Consider the following 23,924-nt stretch of genomic DNA (forward strand, 5'->3'; position numbering starts at 1 on the left):
CATTAAGAGTGATCATGACTTTTTTCTTCTTGAGTGAGGTATTTGTAAGTTTGTACGTAGCTCTTGTGTGTTGTACCATATCTAATGAATGGTAGCTTTTTAAAAATTATAAAATATATATTTGATAAATCAAACTAAAAATAGCTTTTAATAAATAAGCACCAACAATTATGATTAATAAAATAATTTTAAAATTATTTAAAAACTATAAGTACATGATTTTTTTTAGTTACTAAATATAAAACGAAATGTTTATGCTTTTAAAAAGTCTAATCATATTTTTGAAAATTTTTACCAAATTAAATTTTAGAAAAGAGACGACAACATTAAAAATCTTTTTTAACTAGTCGTCAAAATATAAATCCATAGGCCATTTCCAATCCAAACCAAATATAATGTCATAGATTACAAGGTACTATAGTATTGCAAGTTGACAGCATATTATAAACACTATAAAGTTTGTAAATTAAACCATGACTTTACACTAGTGTTTACTATATACATAGAAGCAAACTATGATATGTGATTAACAATATAAAAAGTATAGATATATAGAGTTGCAAGAAAAACAAAAACCATCTTATCTATACATGGGCTGATTCAATGTTAAAAGTTTATATATAAAAATATAATAATAACAAAAGGATTGTCCATTTTTTGTGGAAGGTCATAACTATTTTTAAGCCCAAAGCAGACTCAGGCCCACAATTCGTTGCAAAAATGGTGAGATGATACGGACGGTAAGAAGACGATCACAAAATAACATTTTAATTTTTCTATCTTTGCATCTATAGTTTATTTAGAGATAATTCTTTTACTGCATATAATTTTTTATCTGCATCTGTTTGGTTGAAGAGTCTAAAGCCTCTAGATGACTACATGACCAAAATCATACACCGCAAATAAATAAATAAATAAATAGTTAATCCAATATGATGCTGACACAGGTTATTGCCAAATCTTATGCCTACCTGGCTACCTCCCCACTTCCTATAGATTTTAGAAGCTATGATAAGCAAAATAATGGTTATAGAGGAGAAGATTCTAATCTTCTGAAGAGAGAATATAAAATAGAATAGATGATAGATGAGGAGTAGCGGTTCCATCAAATTAATCACGAGGTTATGTAATTCATTGGTCATTACTCGTCGGCATCTAGCTTGTGCATAAAATATGAATAATCATGGGCCATATTTAGAGAATTTCAATAAAGTATTTTTGGAGAATTATTTTTTATATTTTTAAAAAATAAATCAATTTAGAATTAAAATGTATATTAGAATTGATATCATTTTAAAAAAAATTGTTTTATTTTAATAAATAATTAAAAATAATATAAAATTCTAATTAAATAAAAATTAAATATTAGAGTAATAAATCTCACTTTTAGTTATACATGCTGCTCATTCATTTTGCATACCTCAATATTAGATTACATGCTGAATTGAGTCATTTATAGAAGCATATTATTCAACACCAAGGCCTAGGTAGGATATATCATATATGTATTCATATTTGTTGTATCTGCTTGCATTTTTCCATACTGAGGAAGGGATATTATTGTTACTTCTTGGTTCTGCCAAAGAGAACATATATATAAATTTGGATTACATATTAAACAGGTAAACTCCATGTCACTGCAGGATAACAAATATCACATTTAATCAAGTTCCAACTTAGCATAGTTAAAATTTATAGTTATTAATATAGTAACACCAGAACTATCACCTGGGCATTTGGTCTAGTGGTATGATTCTCGCTTTGGGTGCGAGAGGTCCCGAGTTCGATTCTCGGAATGCCCCTTTTTATCAAAAACCGTGTTATTGAGATATCCATGGGGCAATCTCGTAATATCACTTCACAATTGCACCATCATTTGCCTTATCCTCTTTTTATCTTCTTCGGTTCTTCCTTCTTCTTCTGCAAACTCATTCACATTTCCATTATAAAAAAAGAGAACAAGAATTTTTTTTTAAAAGAAAAAGATAATAACAATGGCAGCAACGACCGCACTTTCAACACTAACATTATCTTATCCTACACCCTCATCTCCTTATCCTGCGCACCCGCTCTCCAAAACCACCACCGTCTACTTCCCCTTCGCTACAACAGCCACCACCATTCTCCCCCGCGCCGCCTCACTCGGCCCTATCTCCGCCGTCTCAGCGCCGGAGAAGATCGAGAACCTCGGTGCCGAGATCTCCGGCCTCACATTGGAAGAAGCCAAGACTCTCGTGGACTATCTCCAGGACAAGCTCGGCGTATCCGCGGCGTCGTTCGCGCCTGCCGCCGTGGTGGCCGCACCGGGCGCATCAAGCGGCGGAGAAAGCGCGGCTGCGGTGGAGGAGAAAACGGAGTTCGACGTGGTAATTGAGGATGTTCCGAGCAACGCGAGAATCGCAGTAATCAAAGCGGTGAGAGGATTGACGAGTTTGGCGCTGAAGGAAGCGAAGGAATTGATCGAAGGTTTGCCGAAGAAGTTCAAAGAAGGAGTTTCGAAGGAAGAAGCTGAAGAAGCTAAGAAGCAACTTGAAGAAGCTGGTGCTAAGATCTCAATCGCTTAGTTTTTTTTTCTAAATTTCACATTAATTTTTGTTTTCATAGCTATGGAAAATGATGTTATTTAATTAATTAATCACGGATCATCCTATTTTTCTTATGACTTTTGAAGTTTTGAGTATTTGAAAGAAATATGGCCCACTTTTTTGTTGTTGGTTACGCTATATGTCTTAAATTATCATTGAATTATTTGAAAGAACTACATGCAATGCAATTAGAATGAATTTTACGTACTGTTTTCTGTTGTGACTGATTATGGCGATAGTAGGTAGTTTGTATATCATCTATTTTTCCACTTCTACTATAGTGCTATTATTTCGTCTTTGACTTATCCATGAGTTATATCCTTATCCAAAACTTTAGTCTAAAAAAATGTTATTTAGATTGCATTTGTTTACAGAGGCAAAACATTAAAAAAATACAAAAATATAAAATTATATTTGACAAAAAAAATATGAGAGATAATATATTTAAAAATATTGAATTAGTTTATTTTGTATTTATTTTGATAAAAATAATAACTTTTTTTTTTATTATTTTTGTTAATTTTTTATAATTATATTTTTTATCTCAAATTTTTTGAATAAAAAAATAAAAATAAATTAAATTTTTATAATTTATTTTAGTTTATCACCAAACAAAATATAAAAAAAAAACAAAATTTTACATTTTTATTATGTATATCTTATTTTTAGTGTATTATTTTATCATATTCTCAAAAATAAATACAGCCTTATATAAATTTATGTTTTTTAACGGGTTAAATTATTTGAAACTAGACCAAGTGTGTTGAGTGGTTAGTTGATTTGGTTCACTTCTCCTCAAGTAAGTATATGCTTATGTATATAGTAACTCAAACCATTTTTTAAATTTAGATTTATAAGGAATTAATTTTATTTTTTAAAATTGGAAGATATCACAAAAAAAAAGTTAAAACTGAAAAATGAAATAGATCAGAGAGGTTTTTAATGAGATGCTTTTTAAATACATGTACGTTGGTTTTTTGTTTTTCTTATTTATCATTTAATCAACCAATTATTTTAATGGTTAATGATTTAAAATAATAAATTATTTTATTAGATTTAATTCAATTAGAGTTAAATATAATTTTGGTTGAATTTTTAAAGTTTTTATTTTTAGTTTCATTGATTCAACTATTTTTTTTAGAATTTTTTTGTTGTTCACATTATTCCCTAATAGGTTAAAGATTAATCTGTTGCGAATTTGAATTCTATTTAAGGGTCTGCTTGGCTAATAAATTGTTACATATATAAGACAGGATTCAAATCTTCAACACTTGCTTAAGCGAACGAGTAAATTAACCACTCGACCAATTCAAATTATTACTTTTTTTTAAATCTTTATTACATTGCGTTAGGGTTTTTAAATAAAATTTAAAAGAAAAAAAAGATCCAAGATTCAAAAGGTGTTTTTGTTTTTTGATCAGATGGAGCTGAATGTTGTTTAACTTATTTATATTATTAGGCTTTGTGTATGTTGGGCTTCTTTATTCATTGAATCATGTGATGCTTGTAACTGTAGAACAAGTTAGGTTGACATATCACAAATTCACAATAAAAAAGTAGTCTAGGACCATGGAGTAGAGCTATCACTCTTTTCTCTTTTTTTTTTTTTGGTGAATAGATTAGATAATTCCTACAAACAACACATCCACACATTTTTCACACATTTTTTTTACATTTTTTTAATTATAATTTCTAAAATTTAAACCCTAAACCTTTAAAGTAGAGAAGAGGTCGGGAGATATGCCATGTGAGCTAAGACTCATTGGCACTCTTTTCTCGTTTTGAAAAGATTTGATTCTGTGAGCAGGCCGGCTGTTTTCCTACCTCTAGACCTGTTGTCGAAGGGGCTACTATTCGCCATGCTCTTTCATTGGCATGGCCCAACTTCCCTTCTCATTTTTTCCTTTAACTTCTTAATTTTCTTTTTAGTACCACCTACTAAAAATACCAAAATACCTTCTCATAAAGATTTTTATTTAAAAGTATGACTTATTTATTTAACTACAGTTTAAATAAAGATAACACTTTTATAACTAATCCGTTCATTAAACTGTGTTTTGTTCTGAGAACAAAATAAGATAAAACACTAAAAATAAGACACAAATAATAGAAGAGTTAACTTCTAAAGACAGAAATTCTTTTTCATCTCCTTAGACAAGACCTTGTATAAGTTGACGTTTTAACCTAACTTCCTGAGCTCAGTTGATTGTTGAAGTAGTAGCTCTGGATCAAGAGCTGGATGCTTACCTTATTATGAAAAAGGTGAAGACTTTTTTTTATAGATTCAAAGGTGAGTAAGGGATGAGAATGAAAGACCTAAGAGCCCTAACTCATATCATACCAAGAACTTGTCGTTAACCATGGATTAAGTCTGGACACGATCGATTGAGACAGAAGGGAGGGTTGCGAAGCAAGAGGATTGCATTAATCAGGCAATGTCTACGGATAGAGATATGCACTTATGCGTTGATACCAATACAAAAAAGAAATTCGCTAAACTAGCAGCTTTAAAGTAATGACATCTTGTTGATTCCTAACTGACAAAAGTTCTAAAACTAGTTCCTTCGATATATAAAAATTAATGTTCTTTTATTTTATTTGGTGATAAATTATAATAAATTATAACATTCTAATTTATTCTATTTTTTCATTCAGAAAAATTGAAAAGAAAAATATAATAATAAAAAACATAATTATAAAAAATTAACAAGAATAATAAAAAATAAAAATAAATTGTATATCTTGTTAGTATTTCTGTGTCTTTTTTGTCAGGATAGACACAAAATACAATAATTCAGTGTCTCTAAATACAATGTCTTTATCCATATCTCATTTGCCAAATATAATTTTGTATATCTATTTATATTCCTGTCTCAATATCCTGTACTTATAAAGAAACACAACCTTATATCCTATACATGCCCTAAAATCGACTGACTAAAAGATTCAACAAGTAACAGCAATTCAAAATAATGAGCACATGTATAATTCGGTTATCGAAAATATGCTAGTAACTCCTTCTCACATAACCACTATGGGAGATTATAGTAAAATATTGAGTCAAAAAAATAACCGAATAAAGCACATTCCAGACTCCACACTTTACACTTTTTAAATTTTGATATTGAGAGAAATATGAAGTATAATCAGGTTATGGGAGTATATAGAGCTTCACGAGGATGTGACGATTGTGATCAATAAATCGGACGGTCCAATTAGAGGCTTGACAGGTACACAAATCGGACCGTCTAATTTGCGCACCCCCAGCCACGCGTCAAACATGCATACACCTTAGCCTCTCCTGCTTGTATACACTCTCATTTGAATACCCCAGCCCCTCCTTTCACTTTCGTTCCAACGCTCTCTCATTCTCTAACCCCACCTTCACTTTCACTCTCCATTGATGAAATCGAATCTTTAAAGAAAAAAAATTGGACCACTAGCCTTCAACAATGTCAAGAAGAAGGAGAATAAAGGACGTCAATTATTTGGAGCTCCACATTACTAATTATCTTGATCATCCTAATTATGTAAGTTTTTATTTTTAAATATTTTGATTTAATTAAAATAATAATGATAATGTTAGAGATTAGTAGTTTATTATAGTGATAATATTCGAGATTAGTGTAGTAATAATTTTTAAATATTTTGATTTAATTAAATTAATAGTGATAATGTTAGGAATTAGTAGTAATAAATTATAGTGATAATGTTAATGTAGTAATAGTTTTTATTAAGATTATGGATGTATAATAATAAATTAATTATTGTTATTAATAAATTGTAGTAATGATTTTTATTAAAATGTATAGGTATGATAATAAAATAATTAATATTAATTGTTATTAATAAATTTATTGTAGTAATAATTTTTATTAAGATTATATATGTGATAATAAATAAATAAATTAGTATTAATTGTTAGTAATAAATTTATTATATTAATAATTTTTATTAAGATCTAAGTATGATAATAAAATAATTATTACGAGTATAATACAGAAGATATATAAAAATTATTGAATTAATTATTTTTATTATGAATATAATATAGATAATTAATAAAGAATTAATGATTTATTATTGTGTGTTGTTAGAATAGAATAGAATAATTATTTGAAATTATTTATTATGTTGGAAGTGTCAATATTAAAATAGAATATAAAATAATTTAGTTTTAGATATTAGAATATATAATTTTAATGTATCTAAAAATAATTAGATTTATATTTAAGAGTTGTTTAAAATTTATTGATAACTATTAGATTGTAAAAAATATAGATGTGGATTTTTGTAAAATAGAGTTAGTGTATTTTGACTAGTTAATAATATAGTTGTTAACATAATTATGTTTTACTAGTTATGTGATAATGAAAATTTGTTTCTGTTAAATTTAATTTGTTAATTAAATAAGGTTATATTTGTTTAATGTGGTCTATGCCTACGTTTTGTAGGGTTCACCGATGTTGCAATGTGACCACTACATGCCGCCGAATCCCTACAATCAAATTATGGAGGAGCATTTATGGGAGACTGGCTTTTATCACATTTTTCATATTGGAGTTGTCCAATGTCAGTCTGCATTGGTTAATGATCTGATCGAGAGATGACGCCCTGAGACTCACACATTCTATTTTCTGGTTGGTGAGTGTGTTGTGACGCTGGAGAACGTGGCGATAATTCTTGGTATTTCGACGAATGGTCTTCCAATTACAGGACCGACACTCAGTAGTTATAAGGTATTAGAGGCTGAATGCTTGAATCAGTTTGGTGTTACACCTAGGAAGACAGAATGTAGAGGAAGTTTCATCAAGTTGACATGGTTTCGAGGACTGAAAGATCGCGTAGTGTTAGCTGATGATATTTACATTCAGAGGTACGTGAAGTACCACATAATGTTATTATTTGGGGCAGCGGTATACTAGAAGTTTCTGCCGTTACTCTGTAACTTTGCTGGGATCATACAATTTTGTTGGGGATCGACATGCCTGTCACACCTGTATAAAGCATTGTATAGGGCAACTCGTATTGACTGCAAGGAGATTGATGGTCCACTGACACTTTTGCTTACCTAGGCTTGGATCCGTCTACCATTTCTTGCGTCGATTCCTGGCAATCCTCGACTCTTTCCGATTGCAAACAGGTAAATTTAATTACTATCTGATTTGAAAAATTGTAGCACGCTGTATTTTAAATTTGATTGATAAAAGTTAATTAACGAATCATCTGATGTCAGGTGGCGTAACTGGAAACGTGCTGATCGGCCTTACAAATTTCGTAGTCTTGCTCACTTTTGAAAAGCATTGGATGATCTACAAGAATGACAAGTAATTCATGAGAGCAACCAAACTGTTGATGATGAGGTTGATGACTATCTCGTTGACCATCCAGACGAGGATGGGGATGAGGATGAGGATGAGGATAAGAACGAGGATGAGGATGCAGATGATGTTAATTATGATGACTATGATGGTCCAGATGATGGTCCAGCGCCTAGTGGAGGTAAAGTAATTTATTGGTTAGATTGGTAAAATAATTTCCTTGTTTATTGGTAAAGTAGTTTATTGGTTAGTTGGTGAATTAATTTCCTGGTTATTATTATTGTAAAGTAATTTCCTGGTTAATTGGTAAAGTAATTTCCTTGTTAGTTTGATTTGATTAGTTAGTTATTGAATGTGTGAATATTTTCATAGGTACAACCACAAGCGAAAAAGGAAAAAGATACAACCTTAGAGTTGATCCCCTACGTCGGAATGCTAATCGATATACTCCGTCCGCTTTTAACAGGATTGCAAAGAAATGCAAGAAATTATACAAAGATAAAAAATTGACGATAAGAAAATGATGTGTGTATTAGACTTCCTTACTTAGAATGTGTTTGTTGTTTATTGTATCCGGTTTGTTGAACTATGACGATGACTATGTTAATTCTTTTCTGTCATTAACTAATGCTAGTGGACTTTATGTCATTAACTATGCTATTTCACTGTACGTCAGCATTCACTTTATGTCAATATATAAAAATGCCAAAGTCATACAATAACATTACACACAATGCAATAACATGACAAACGAAAATGAAATTTGGATGGAGCTCTATTGGGTGGCCGGACCTGCACTTGCACCACCATGTTGACGACATCAGCTACGGCTGTGGCCCTTCCCCTTACATTGCTTACATCACTTAGGACCACGTAACATCTGAGTGTCTATCTCATTCAAGAAACGGGTCATCCTTGGCCGACCTTTAGATACCCGTCTGAGAAAAAGATTACCTACAAATCGAGGTCCATGATAAACAGACCATGTTGTGGGATTCCCTAATGGCCTAAACCTAGCTCTGTACACTCTTTGAACTTGGTCCATTTTGTAAACATCATGAACATACAGTTGTCAATCTAGTTGCTGATTTGCACAACAAGCAAACATATGTCGACACGGAAAGCCGGTTTATATGGAATTCACCACAGTCACACCGTTGTCGTTGTAGGTCCACTGCATACTCCACCCAACTAGGACACTCACGCACTTCAAATACCTCATTTTGTCTGTCAAAGCAACTAACTTGGATGTTACCCGCTGCCCGGTGATTCGCATGCAATTTGGAGGTCACAAGCTCAGAGAACACATGTCCTGTATTAATACGAGCTTCAGCCTCGACTCTTTTTCGGGTGAACAATTCATTAAGCCTGTAAAATATTGTCTTAACAAGTGTAGTGACTAGAAGATTGCACGCCCCTTTCAGTACCGAGGTTTTACATTCAACTAGATTAGTGGTCATATGACCCCACCTGTATCCCCCATCAAATGCCAAAGCATACTGGTCACATGGAATCCGATCCAACTAGTTGGTATAAGCCTCACCTCGCTCGCGTAAATGCTGATAACGCATCTCGTACGCGCGAACCGTGCTCGAATATCCTGTCAATAAAAAATACCAACTATAAACAACATTCATAATTAATAAATGGGTTTAAGAATAACTATAACAGTAACTATGATACTAATGTTGACGATAAGCTTCTGCAGACACGGAGCCTTAAACTTTCTCAAGAAGTTGGACTCTATGTGTCTGATATAAAACATGTGGAAAGCTCTAAGAGGAGAACAAGATCCGTTACTACGAGCAATAGCTGACCTGATGGATTTGTGCCGATTGGAGATAAGGCCCACACCATCACGTGTCATGACATGTTGTCGCAAGTTACTAAGATAAAAGTACCAAGCCTCAGATGTCTCTCCCTCCACTATCACAAATGCAATAGGCACGATATTGTTATTGTCATCCTGTGAAACTTTAACCAACAAACAGCCCTTATATTTTTCATACAAATGAGTTCCGTCTACCTGCACTATTGACTTGCAATGTCTGAATGCTCTAATACAAAGGTAATAACTCTAGAAGTCTCGGTATAGTACACAAATATTAGGAACCAAGTCATCTCTCTGGTACGCAGGCATTGTTTTAAAATGAACGACTACTGATGGCTCATTGTGACACATGGCCTCAAACCATGTGGGCAAAGCTTCGTACGAAGCTTTCCAACCTCTAAAAATTGACTCCACTACCTTCTGTTTTGCCAACCATACTTTGCGATAACTTATGGTGTAGTTAAACTTCGACTGTACTTCCGTAATCACTAATTTCACATTTATAGATTGGTCAACTTCTACCAATGGCTTTATTGCTTCTGCAATTATGTTGGAATCCAGCTTCGAATGATTTTGAGAAACAGTGACCCTAGTACAGGTGTGACTACCATTGTAACTCCTTATCTCCCAACAGTACCTCCTGGATATTTTGCTAACCTTGATCAGCCAATCACAACCTGCGCCGTACTGGGTACATTTAGCATAGAATGTCGTCGATTCTGACTCATGCACTCGATAATCTACACCTCTACGGATGGTATAATCTTTCATCGCCTTAATTACTGCCTTCCTAGAACTGAATTCCATTCCCACGGTGAATTCACCATCCGTCATAACAGAAAACTCTGCTGCAATCACGCCACAAAATTTATATTTCCATAAATAATTCTTAAATACATGTCTCATTAATAAAATCTATCTACGATCCATAAATCAAGAATAAATTATGCAAAAGTTAATAAATTAATCAATTAGGTCATCAAATGCTATTTAATAAATTAATAATCACACAAGAATGCGAAATACTAAATTTCTCAACATACATGCTTACTGATAATTAAAAACTAAACAATTACTAATTATATGCTATATTTTATCTATTTACCGTTGCCTTAAATATTTGTCCCAAACTTAAAACCTATGTATAAATCATAATTTAAAATTATTACATACCTGCATTTATATATTGAGAAAACTCCGGTGCATGCATGACCTCCAAATCCAACGATCGCATGAAAGTCGGCTCCTCAAACGGTTGCTGGTTTGCTAATACATTTACCACATCCGCCACATCTGCCGCCATAGCATCGTCAGCTTCATCTTCAACTACACCCGGATCAACGATCTCATAATTACTTTCAAACTCTTTCTCACTATCACTGTTGTAATCTTCCAATTCAATATCTCGGTCCACTGCAGATTGCTCGAACTCAATATATAGTTCGAGAACGAGATTCGGGACCGACTTTCAAGATACACTGAAAATATTTCTTGCATGCTCACTTCATCGGTCACGTATTTTGTTTGAAATTGAACGAACCCACCAAATATAGATATAGGATATCTGTACAGAATACACGATACTCTCCTAGATATTTGAGAATCCATCTTCTCACAAATCACACTTTTTAATTCTTCAAATGACAGTGTGAATGGAATTATAATATCTAATGAATTTTCACACATAAATTTCACTCCTTTAGATGTTTGTAATAAAATTTGACCATGATAATACACTTTTAACATCACTTTATCATCCATGATAATAGAGAAAAAGAGAAAGAGCAGAGACAAGCTTTAGAGATTTTAAGAGAAAAGTGTGAGAAGAAAAAGATGAAGTGGATAGCTCGGTTATGGAGTTGGTATATATAAAACTGAAATCGTGCCGTCCAACGACTTTCTTGATGGTTCAATTTTTTTTGAAAACTTAAATCGGACAATCCGATTAGTGGCACGACCCGCCAATTTTTTTTGGCGAGAAAACAGTGGGTCTGATTTCATTGTCCAACAAAAATTGTCCTGTAGCCTAGAAATCGGTGGGTCCAATTTCTTTGCAAAAAAATGTCTGCCCAGCACAAATCGGATGGTCCAATTTGTGTCCCTTCTCACTTCTAAGAAATTGAACTGTCCGATTTCTTCCTGTCAACTAACCGCCGTCATAATAGTGTAAAACACTCCTAACTTTCATAACTCAGCGTTACATCAAACTAGGTGTCATATCCAAAAAAATTAGCCCCACACTTTATATAATCATATAGTCAAACTAAGAAAAGGTATGTAATTCGTTCTCAATATTGATTATTACTCACTTTATACTTTATTTTATTTGGGCATTGAAGTGCCTTTGTAGGTACCACCACCGCCTGTTCTTCTAAAGCCAACGTATATTTCATCCATCTAAGCAACAACAAACTCACTCATGGTAAGACAATCTATACAGTAACCACAAGACTCATTGTACCAAAATACTTTGCCCCCAAATTTTATTTAACCATACCCCCAAATCTATACTTTGCCGTTGTGCATCGTGATACCCGTCAGTATTCCTCAAAGTTGATAGCACAGTTGAGCAGATTGATAGCCTTGGCATTGAGCTCTACCTTCTTTCTGTCTTTCTCGGTCCAGCTTGCTTTGGGTTTAAGAGAAACTACTCCTTCAACACTTGTGGTGGTTGGAAATTGGAGACCCTCCAGGATGATCTTCCAAAGTCTGTAGTCTACTGCTTGCACAAAAATCTTCATTCTCTCCTTTCAATAGGTGTAGTTTTTTCCATTGAAAAGAGGAGGTCTGTTGCTTGACTGTCCCTCTGTCAGGTTGTAGAAAACCAGATTTGAGCCACTGTTTTCTGCCATCTGGATCTTTTCTCCAAGCTGCAAAGCTTGATCTCTTTGAGACCAAGCTCTTATACCAATTGATGGTTTTCAGTGGCTAAGAGAAGGGGAGGTTGAATCTTAGCCCCTTTTTCACTTAATAACACTTGCTGGTTTTTGAAACAACTTCTGGAGACTTTTTTATTTTTGTCTCATACCCAGCCACGAGACTTTTTTTTATCTCGTGACCCGGCACGAGATATTTTTCAGTTTTATCTCCTGTGTAGCAGAAACAGAAATGGAGTATAAGAGAGAGAAAATTACACCCAGATATATCCTGGTTCAGCTGCTAAGTGCGTGCAGCCTATATCCAGTCTCCATCACAACAATGATGGAATTTCACTATAATCATCTTTGATTACAAACACCAATTCTCCCTAGGAACTACCCTTCCTATCTGGGACAAGTCCAGAATCTATTCCCAAAACTGAACTTGACTTGGTAACCCACCAAGCTTTCAACTGCAAAGTGCTAACCCAACTTGCAAGGGGATTCCCACAGAATCATGAAACACAACACAGATGTACAAAGGACCTCTAAGGACATCTATGGCTTTTTCTTTTAATTTTGCACTCTCTGCCTTTTTCCGCTCTATGACTTTTTCTTACAAACCTTACTATTTGCCTTTTTCCATGAGACTCAAGACAAACAAAATTAAACAGAAAAATACAAGACAGAATACATTGAAGGAGAAGAACATATGTTAGCTTAGGTAGCTCTGAGAACTATGTGCCTTGCACTCTCACTCCTTGCCTCAAGCCCTGGCTGTTCTCCCTATTTATAGAGGGAGAAGCCTCCACGGTTGAAATCAAAAGAACCAAGCTAATCTTCTTCTTCTTTATGCAAACCGGTTCGGCCAAAGAGAGAGGAAAAGTAACCAAATGTAATAACCAACATGCAATTACCTCTGGTTCTTCCTTGGTCACGAATAATCATCAATCTGAGCCTTCCATCTTGCCTTGCACTCCAAGATGGACTCCTAACCCTTGATGCTTCATGATGATGACAGCTTCATCTGCTCCATCATCTGCCTCTTCCATCACGTAGCCACTGTAGCTACCTCCTGTGGTGGTTGAGCATAATCAAAGACAAGCCATCCCTCCAAGGATCTTCTTCCTCTGACCGAGATCTTCTCTTCCATTTTTGGTATAGAGAGGTTGAGATTTCTTCACCAAATCTTACCTTTCTTGGTTGAAGATCTTAGCCACAACATACTTTTTGTTTTCTTTTTCTTGCCATCATTACAATGGTCTTGTTGCTTGTTTCTTCTTCCTTTCGACAGCTAGCTTTAGCTTCCATGCCTTCTTTGTTGAAATGACTGAAGGAGAAGAAGAGAGAGTAGAGAGAAAAGAAAGTGAAAAAAGAAAAGTTATGAGTGTTATCACAAATAAATTAATTAGGTGCAACTCTCCATGCTTTGTGTAGTAGCGTGTAAGCTACACTTAATTGCCATCAAATCACTTTGACATTTTCTCTTTCATGTTTCCAAGGTAATTAACTCAAGCAAAGAAAATTTTGAAATCCACCACATGATGGAAATGGAATCCATAAGCATGAAGCAAAAACATTTGCTTTCTCTCTCAATTGGTTTCGGACCAAGCAAGCAAAATAATTTGGGCTCATAGTAATGATTGAATTCTGGCCCAACTAAACAATTCAGCCAACATAATTATATCAATTTAACATCAAGGCTAAAGGCAAAATGCATATATGGGCTTGCAACAATTTTTCTTTTTTTTTTCGGCCCAAACAAAACCTGCATAGCAAAATTAATTTAATTAACATATATGAATTAAAATCATATAATTAATCATATTAATAATATTTGATCATCATCAAATTAAATTAGAATTTTCCAAACTCATCAATAATAATTACATTAAAATTAAATTTTGTGTAATTTTTCATAATAAATTTGTTAATTAATAACTTTAACATGTATTCTAACGAAATTCAAAAATTAAATATTATATTTAAATAAAAATACATTTATTTTTACTGTTCAAATAGAAGAAGGACAGTTAAATGTTTAAAATAAGAATAAAATTCAAATTTTGTAGTCTAAATCTGCAAGTAAATTAACATGGAGATTAAATTCTATCCTATTCAATCTATTCACATTTTACATTCTATTCGAAATTACTTTTCTACAAATAAATATTGCGATCTGATATTAGAAAAAATATTAATTAAACTCATTAAAATTACTTAATTTTTTAAGAATATAAATAAAATTTTGTTATCATTATATCACATAAGAAATTAATAAATTGATATTGAACTTAGTTCAATCTAAAATTTCTCTCCCTAATTCAAAAAAGGCTATAAGTCTAACAATAAATCTCTGCAAATACCTTCCTGTTGGAGGGAAATTACCATCTTTTCTGATTCTGAAGCCATTAATTTATTAGTTGACCAAAAATGAACAAAACCATTAAGTTACTTGTAAATTGATGCTTTTCCTATTTGGTACAAGAGTAATCAATGAAAATCGTATAAATGAGAGAATGACCGATCAAGAAAGACTTGACTGTGGATGGGGAGAGAAAAATAAGGAGTGAGCAAAATCTATGGATAACCTTGTAATATGATTTAAAAAAAAAACCTAAATTTTAAGCTATAAATCTTAATATAACATCAATATTCCTCTCTGAATTGTGAATTTAGTTATACTACTATTTACGTGTACGGTGTACCACAATTTACACAGTTTCTATAAATTGAACAGAATAGTTGTGAAACAATGAATGAACATGTAAATAGAAATGGATCCTCTTTTATTTTTTTAACACTTAAAAAAATATAGTATTATTTTTTATCATTAATTTTATAAATAGAATTAAAATTAAATATATAAAAGAGAATAATAAAAGATGAGAAATCACAATTGATATTATCCAATTTTTTTTACTGGAGAGGATTACTCCTCGTATAAATTAGACTCTCATATTCTCGTTATTAAAAATATTATTTTAATTCATTTAATTAATTAAAATAAAATAAAAATATTAATAGTACATATAAAAAGCTAGTTATTGTATAAATTTTTATATATGTGTTGATTTATATATTATTAATATGTATTTAATATTTCAATATATTTTGTATGAGTGATTGATTAGTAATTGATTTTTTTTTGTATATCTAACTAACTCATATACAATTTAATTTTTCTTAATTTATGAAAAATAAACTATTATTTTTATTTATAAAATTTTAAATAAACAAAATTAATTTTATATTCAATAAATAAACAATATGTTTTAAATTTATCAAATAAATAAATTTATTTATGTTTTAAATTTCATAATACATATATAAGATAATATACTATTAATAATATTTAGGGCAATGTACTTAAATAAAATAAAAGAGAGAAATCTTTACCTAAATGCAACATTTACAATTTTCTTGCGTCAATGCCTTTTTTTATTATTATGTAATCCGTGGGAGCTAACCACGATTTCGTATTTGCATGTAAACCGTGGAGGTAGAAACGGTTTATGATGGATAAAGAATGAACATAAAATGTGGTAGGTCGGTTTACAAAGGGAGAAATATCACCATAAAATTCTCTAGCCTTCTACGGTGTACGAAGAATTTTTTAAACTCATAAATCCTTGTTAATTGTCACGATTTATGAGGAAAAGAATTGAGAAGAATTCTATATATATGAGCGAAATTGAAGTTGTTAAACAGATCATTTTGCTACTATAAAAATGGGGTTTAGTCATCAAATTTTAACTATGAACACTAAATCGTGATAAAAATAAATGAGCGTGTTTTTTATTTATCATAAAATATTGTCACAGTGACTAAAATTTAACCTTTTGTCACAAATAATATTTTTTGTAATTGTATTTCTGTTTACATTAACGTGACATGGTTATTTGAATAAATTATTTTTTAAATAAATTTATTAATGTATAGTATATTTTTTTAAAGATTCTGATATTAACATATATTTATAAAATTAAATGTAAAAATATAAAAAAATAAAGTTAAATAAAATAAAAAAGTATAAAAATAAAGATAATATTCTAATATTTGAGTTAATTATAAAGATAAAATTTATTTAACTAAAATAATATAATTTGAATAGATAATAAAAAGTTCAATAATTTGTAAATATAAATTATTTTTAAGTATAAAAAAATTAAGTTTTTATTAAAAATAAATTATTCTATCATTTTTTGAATTTAAAAAAATGAGAATAAGTTAAAAAACGTTTAGTTTTTATTTACATGGTTTAGTACTCATTATATATTTTTGGGAGTACTGTATTCTTATTATATGCATAATTATCTTTTTAAAAATTATTTTGTAAAATTCTGAATTAAATTTTTTGTTTATACTATTATTTAATTGGTATATTCCATTAATTAATTATTTTGAAATTATTTTTAGTTATAAAAAAAATTAATACTAATTAAAAAAATATGTTATAATTAATTTATTTATGTTCTAAATTTCATATATACATATATATAAGATAATATACTATTAATAATATTTATTTTTAACAATGAAAATTGAAAAGAACCTGAAGGGCAAGGCTTCTTGAAAAGCGCGTAGATTCCAACGGCTACAATGGCGAGTAGAGTCTGTGAATGAAAGTGTTCTTTTGAGGCTCATCCATTCGCCCACTCCCACCGCCTGCGTGTTGTGTTGTTGTTGCAATACAATAACTATTAATTAATGTAATAATCAATATTCCATTTAAGCACTTACCAGTCAAAAACGAATTAATATTATAATTAATGTAATATTCGACAAATCAATTTTAAAGAATTTTAGATATTTCAATAGTTATTCAACAAAAAAAAAAATATTTCAATAGCTCATTTTAATTATTAAATTAGTCTTTAATATTTTAATGAATAAATTAAATAATATATGTATTTATATAAATTTTTAGTATGCATGTATTATTTTTAAATTTTTTTAAAATAATATTACTCTTTTGATTAATAAAAATACTATGTATATATAAAATATTAAATATCAAATATAAACTATATGTCATTTAAATTATTTTAAATATATTTATATTTTGTATTTTAATGATTAACTGATTTTCTGAGTGAGCTAGGATGATAGTTGTTTAATTAATAGCATTAATGCTTTATGACCATCTCGTCATCTCTCGATATTTTCAACATCTCTTCTTCTCTTTCTCACTCTAGTCTTTTTTACTTCACTACTGCTCTCACTATATTCTTTTCAAATAAAAAATAAAAAAAATGTTGGTACTATCATTCATATACCCCAAGGAACCAGCATCACATTCTTCTTCATGCTCTTCTTCTAGCTGATCACATATGCTCCTTCAGTAGCGCCAACAATTTCTTCAAAAAACAGAAACTTTGCATCCCTACCTTTTTCTTCTGCAGGTATATATTCTTCTTCATTTTCTATTTTGATATTCTCTCTTCCATTTATTATAATTAATTAATGTGTTTATGCTTATTCATTCCTTTTGAACATATAGAAATACAAATTTAATATACTATACTGTATAGTTTGTAGTTTATAGACATTTATATGTATGTGTTCTTTTTTATTTCTTTATATGAACATAAGTTATTATGTGACTACTCTTACTCTTTCTCATTTCCAAAACCCTAAAGTTGTGTTGAGGTTTTTTGTGTTTTTTTCTTTTAGTTTTATGTTTTTACTTGTCTTGTTGTGTGCTTTTTACCATAATAGGTTGGTTTTCTCTAGAAAAATTTGATCTTTTTTGATGAGCATGGTTAAAAATGGGCCCGAGGTACCTGCTGAGGGTTCATTACCTTCACAGGAAGAACCCAGGGATCAGGGTTTAGAGCAGGAAAAGGAGGAGGAACTCAAGGAACATTCTTCTGTTGTTGTTGAGAATGGTGGTGGTAAGGAAAATGGTGATGGAGTTGTTGAAGTTCTCAATAGCAGTGTCTTAGAGACCAAGGTTTCAGTAAAATTGAAGGGGAGTGATTCTGATTCTGAGATGAATGGTGTGTCATCTTTGTTGCAAATGAGGGGAACTGGTGAAAGCCGGGATGCTTCTCACGAAGCCGAGAAATTGGATTCGATCGATGGCTCTCGGAAAAGAGTGGCAGATGGTGATGATGGTCTGAAAGAGGGCGCTTCCGTGGGGATCGGCGGTGGTGAAGAGAGAAGTGATGGAAAGAAGAGCGAGGAGGAAGTAAAAGATGATGATGATGGGAAAATTGTGACTAGAGATGTGCCAATTGTGGAGAGCAGTGAGAATGTAGATGATGAAGTGGAGGAATTAAGTGATGGAGGACATGTATTTGCTGTTGGTGATTTTGTTTGGGGAAAAATTAAGAGTCATCCGTGGTGGCCCGGCCGGATTTATGATCCTTCAGATGCTTCAGACTTAGCTTTGAAGTTGAAACAAAAGAATCGGCAGCTCCTTGTAGCCTATTTCGGGGATGGAACATTTGCTTGGTGCCATCCTTCTCAACTGAAGCTGTTTGAGGAAAACTTTGATGATATGGCAAAGCAAAGTATCACCAAAGCTTTTGTCAATGCTGTACAAGAAGCTGTGAATCAGGTTGGAATGCTTCTTGATATGAAGATGAGTCGTGCGTTTCTTGTAAATGAATCTATGCCTGGATTCACTCTACCATTGGCAAAGAATGCTGGAATCAAGACAGGAACTCTTGTGCCGGAAAATGGTGTAGAGAGACTTTTGGCCGTTCCAATGGAACCGCTGGAGCTACTTGCTCAAGTGAAACAAGCTGCTGAAATTATCGCTGTTGCTAGTATTCTGGAGCTGGAGACATTAAAGGCTCAGCTTTCGGCGTTTTATCTAGCACGAGGAGGTTATAAATTAGCTCGTTTTGAGGATCCCCAGCCAGTTCTTGGACTCGAAGATAAATTGACGGATGAAACAGTTTATGCAGGCAATGGTAAGAGTGCAGTGGAAGTGCCTGTCCAAGGGCCATTTGGGGAGGACTATTCTGCCTCTCCGATGAGCCTGAAAGTCGGTGCATCTGGTAACTCTCAAGGGCCTTCTGGAAATACACCAAACCATAGAAGGAAGCAGAAAAGCATGGCTGAAATTATGGGGGAGGACAAAGATGTACTTTCCATGAACAAGGAGGGGGACGAAACTGACGAAACTTTAAATGCATTTGTGTTCACTGGTAGGAAAAGAAGAAGAGACCGTGAGGTTGCAATGTCATCGAAACCAGTTCGGGAGAGAAAAGAATTGCGTGTAGATACTGTGGCAAATCTACAGAATGCTGAGAACAAAGGCAGTGGGGGCAAGCAGAACAGCGACAAGGGCTGGTCGCCGAACTCAGGAGAGTTGAAAGAAGCTTTTGATGGTGAAAACATTAGCAGCGGTAGCAGAAAGGAGAATACTACAGAAGGGAATACCAAAGAACAGAATGAGAAGGGTTCTTTGTTAAGAGAAAGGAAGTTAAGCAAGTACTTGTCCCCTCCCTTCACTACTTCCCTTGAACATCTAGCATCGGGCAGGGCTGCTGGCCAGCCTTCTCCTCGAATTCTGAAGTGTAATGGCGAGACGTTTAAGGAGAATCCCACAAAGGATGTTGCTGTTGGGTTCGTGCTTTCTGATGGCCCAAATCACCAAACTGAGATAGATGAAGAGGAGAAGACCATCGATCTTAAGAAAATTCAGGTCACTCCTTTTGAAGTCCTGTCTGAATTCCGGCATGCAGCTGTTAGTCCTCAAATTTCTCGGGACAGCGACTCTCTTGAAGCACTTGTGGACTTCATTTCTGTCTTCAGAAGCTCATTGTATCGCCACGGATCCCTATACAAAGTGTACAAAGAATGTCGACCTGGAAGGAAGAGAAAGAAGTCAGAAACCGATCAACCAGATCACCTGTCACCTAACAATGAGTTTGGGCCTAGGAAGCGAAGAAAGAGGAAGGGAACTGAAAACACTTCACCGGCGGAGCTTATTGTGTCATTCTGGCCAGGGTGCACTCTACCTTCAAAATCTGACATCGTCGCAATTTACAGCAAGTTTGGGGATCTGAATGAGGCTGAAACTAACATGTTCCGAACAAATTACACCGCTAGAGTGTGCTTCCTAAGAGCTTCTGATGCTGAAAATGCCTTAAAGCAATCACAAATCACCAACCCTTTTGGATCCTCTGATGTAACTTTTCAACTCAAGTATCTTTCTTCTTCCAGTGATAGGTCCAAGTCCGAACGTTCAGCATCAATCAACAAGGACAATACCACCTTGGCTGTTTCACTGCCAAAGGGCAATGAAGCATCCAAATTGAACTACATAAGAGAGAAGCTTCAGGTTCTGACCTCAATGCTGGAAGCATCAGATGGAAAATCACATGAAGAAGCGAAGAACAAGGTTGTTAGTGGGATGAAGGATCTTTTGGACGATGTGGACAAAATTGTTGGATTCTCTTCATCCTAGATATAGTTTATATAACTATAACAATAAACACAAATGGGCAGCAGTAGTAGTAGTAGTAGTAGTAATGATCAGAGGTAGGGCTTTCATTCAGCATTTATGTGGTGTCTTTTCATTCTGAAGGTGTGGGATTTTATATCAGATTAAAAAAATACTCAGTATATAGCTTATAATATGATGGTAGTGGTATGCATATGCATAGAGCCATTGATGGTTAAGGATGAATGGTACTTTAGTTATGGTAGTAGATGAACTTCGGATGATTATTGCATATATGAAATAGTCAATTACTTCTCTTTAATTTGTGTTTGATTATATATGAAGTAATTGCTATTGAATTTTGTGGGACATGGTGGATGTTTATGGAATAGAAGATTTGGATGCAAGGGTTTTTTACTTTTTTGGCCAACGCCTAGAAGTCAATTACACGTTATGGATGGATTGTCAAAAGGAAGTAATCCAATTCCTAACTATGATTTGAAGATACTACAAGTATTTAAATATTAGAACTTTATTCTAATAGGTTATCGATGGAATATAGCACATGCTGCAATGGCTATTTTAGCAATTCAATTCTTGTAACTGCGATGATTAATAATTTAGTAATACTATTATGTAACACTGGAAAACTTCGAAGACTCGTGAGAAGCATCCTGGCATGGCCTCCTTTGTCCAATGGAAAATGCTATGATACACTAAAACAAACTTTGTACATCATGGGCTAAAAATCTTAATACTACTTTAAATTAATTAATCTATACCATATGTTATTTTGTCTCATCCTGTATCAAATTTAACTTGGTGAATTTAAATCACACCCTTCGACAAAGTATGGTAATTTTCTCCTAGGCTAACATTCTTTTCCCATTTTGGACTCTACCTGTACAAAATGTTTGACCCTTCAATTCACTCATTAGCAATCTTGAGTACAGATTAAAATACATGGTAGGAACTAGCAAGCATTTATCATATTGATGAAGCAAGTTCCCTTATACAGTCAAATTAAATCTAACATAGTTGAAAATACAGATTCGAGATTAATGCAACAAGTGAAAAGGGGAAAGTAGTAGTAGTACAACATTTTCCATATCCACAGACAAATCTTTGGTGATATATTCCAGCTTTTTGTTCTTTCAACTCAACCAATATATGATATAACATATGATAGATGTGACAAATGGCAATAACGTCTAGTGCCTAACAGACTAATCAATCATCAACCGGATCCTGGGGAGTTTCATCTGCTTTGCGCTTGATAGTAATTACAGGGCATTCGGCATGTTTCACACAGAATTCACTCACAGTGCCAACAAAAACCCTGGATAACATGTTCACAACAATTCATCAATATAATAAGCAAACTTTTCTTGAAGCAAAAGTGCTACTCTTAACAATTCAACAGGCAACAAGAAAGGATCAAGAATCAAGCATATCATATGAGACAATATCCATACTTTTGGAAAGGGCCGAGACCACGGCTGCCAACAACCAGAAAATCGGGATGCACGCGTTTCACCTCGTGGCAGATGACTTCCTTTGGATCACCATGCTTTATCCAAGCTTGACAGCCCACCTGCAAGCATTGCAAACCATTAGCAATTACCTTTGACCAAAATCAATTACATGGTAAAATTGTTAACATGATCTCAGGTAGAAGAAGAACTATTATTACCCCAATTTCATGACACTTATTGACAAAGTATTCCAGCAGATGAGCCCCTCTAATCCTATCTCTCTGCTTCATCCTTTTAAAATCGTCAGGTGAGGCATAGATACTATCCATGTCATCAAAACCTAGAAAAAAAAAAAAAAGAGAGCTCCTTTTTTAATTTTGCTTTGTATAATTCTAAACAAATGCTCTTATAATTTAGGTAAAGATTCACCTATTCCATAAACAAGAAGGACAAAGCTCATGGCAAAAATGCATAAAGAATAGGAGTTATCATATCAAACCCGAAGACCTCTCTGTTGAAAATGAGTCATAATCTTTCTCAAATGAATTCTTCTAACTTCTGTTATTGGTAGCTTTTAAGAATAAACATGATAAATCAAATAAAAATAACAAGAATAATAATATATCACCACAACAATTTATAATCCAACTGCTCGGAGAAGAAAAAATCCAAGTAAATTATGAGCTTAACAGAAGAAATCACAGATATCTATGTCTTTCTTTCAGCTCAGACGATAAAATAAATTCAAATTAAGAACATAAAAAAGATGTGATCAAGTATCCAAAATTCTAGGGAAACCAAAAACAAATGAATGAATGAATCAAATAGTAATAACGCTAATAATCAGCATCAACAACAGCATGATTATCATTTCCTTCACTCAATCAATCAACCAAAAACAAGAAGAAAGCACAAGACAGAGAGACAGAGTACCATCTTCATCGGGAACCTGAACGTGAAGAAAGAGAAGGTTGAAGGAAGCGACGTTATGGCGAACGATCTTCTTGATAGTCCATTCGAATGCTCCTTTGCTGCTTATCGAAGGGTGCGGGTACCCTTTCAAACTCGACTGGTTCACCGCCACCATTATCCGAGTCACCTCCCCCATCTCGCTCGCTCGCTCACTCACTCACTCACTCACTCACTGAGTCACTTCCACCGAGTCCAACTCCTTCCTTCCTCTTTCTTCTTTGTTTCCCGAGAAATCCAAGAAAAAGAGAAAGAGAAGTGTTTATCTCGGTCTCGAATTATTTGGGCGTGGTTCGCACTGCGGCGCACGATAGTGACAAGTGTGATTCGTGTCAGCTATATTGCGCGGTGGACCGCTTGAATGAAGCGTTGTCGTTTTACTTGAAAATTGGCGGGCCGTACCCGGAAAATGTCCTTTTTTATTTCGTTCATTTCATGTGTTTCGTTTGTCGCGTTCCTGAGACGTCCACCGAAAAGTTCAGTG

General features: G+C 33.2%; 3 protein-coding genes and 1 non-coding gene across 5 annotated transcripts; 3 read left to right on the plus strand and 1 right to left on the minus strand.

The window, feature by feature from the left end:
- Positions 1-1,730: 1,730 nt before the first annotated feature.
- On the plus strand, positions 1,731-1,802 carry TRNAP-UGG (transfer RNA proline (anticodon UGG)). Its single transcript has one exon. It is a non-coding gene; the product is annotated as a tRNA-Pro (tRNA).
- A 120-nt stretch (positions 1,803-1,922) lies between these two features.
- On the plus strand, positions 1,923-2,567 carry LOC107490036 (50S ribosomal protein L12, chloroplastic). The gene has a single exon (XM_016110803.3). The coding sequence runs from the start codon at positions 1,995-1,997 to the stop codon at positions 2,562-2,564; it is 570 nt and encodes a 189-aa protein (XP_015966289.1). The 5' UTR covers positions 1,923-1,994; the 3' UTR covers positions 2,565-2,567.
- Positions 2,568-17,844: 15,277 nt separating this feature from the next.
- On the plus strand, positions 17,845-21,318 carry LOC107490069 (PWWP domain-containing protein 6). 2 transcript variants are annotated; one of them, XM_016110841.3, is made up of 2 exons: positions 17,845-18,000; positions 18,317-21,318. In XM_016110841.3, the coding sequence occupies exon 2, from the start codon at positions 18,351-18,353 to the stop codon at positions 21,018-21,020; it is 2,670 nt and encodes an 889-aa protein (XP_015966327.1). In that variant the 5' UTR covers positions 17,845-18,000; positions 18,317-18,350; the 3' UTR covers positions 21,021-21,318. The 2 variants fall into 2 exon arrangements, with proteins under 2 accessions (XP_015966327.1, XP_052117873.1); XM_052261913.1 differs by having other exon boundaries at positions 17,855-18,000; positions 18,408-21,318.
- Positions 21,319-21,960: 642 nt separating this feature from the next.
- On the minus strand, positions 21,961-23,745 carry LOC107490070 (universal stress protein A-like protein). The gene is made up of 4 exons (XM_016110842.3): positions 23,405-23,745; positions 22,690-22,811; positions 22,472-22,590; positions 21,961-22,335 (listed from the first exon to the last, which is right to left on the minus strand). The coding sequence occupies exons 1-4, from the start codon at positions 23,577-23,579 to the stop codon at positions 22,227-22,229; spliced, it is 525 nt and encodes a 174-aa protein (XP_015966328.1). The 5' UTR covers positions 23,580-23,745; the 3' UTR covers positions 21,961-22,226.
- Positions 23,746-23,924: the final 179 nt, after the last annotated feature.

This window comes from Arachis duranensis, chromosome 5 (assembly GCF_000817695.3).
Source record: "Arachis duranensis cultivar V14167 chromosome 5, aradu.V14167.gnm2.J7QH, whole genome shotgun sequence".
Classification (NCBI taxonomy): Eukaryota; Viridiplantae; Streptophyta; class Magnoliopsida; order Fabales; family Fabaceae; genus Arachis; species Arachis duranensis.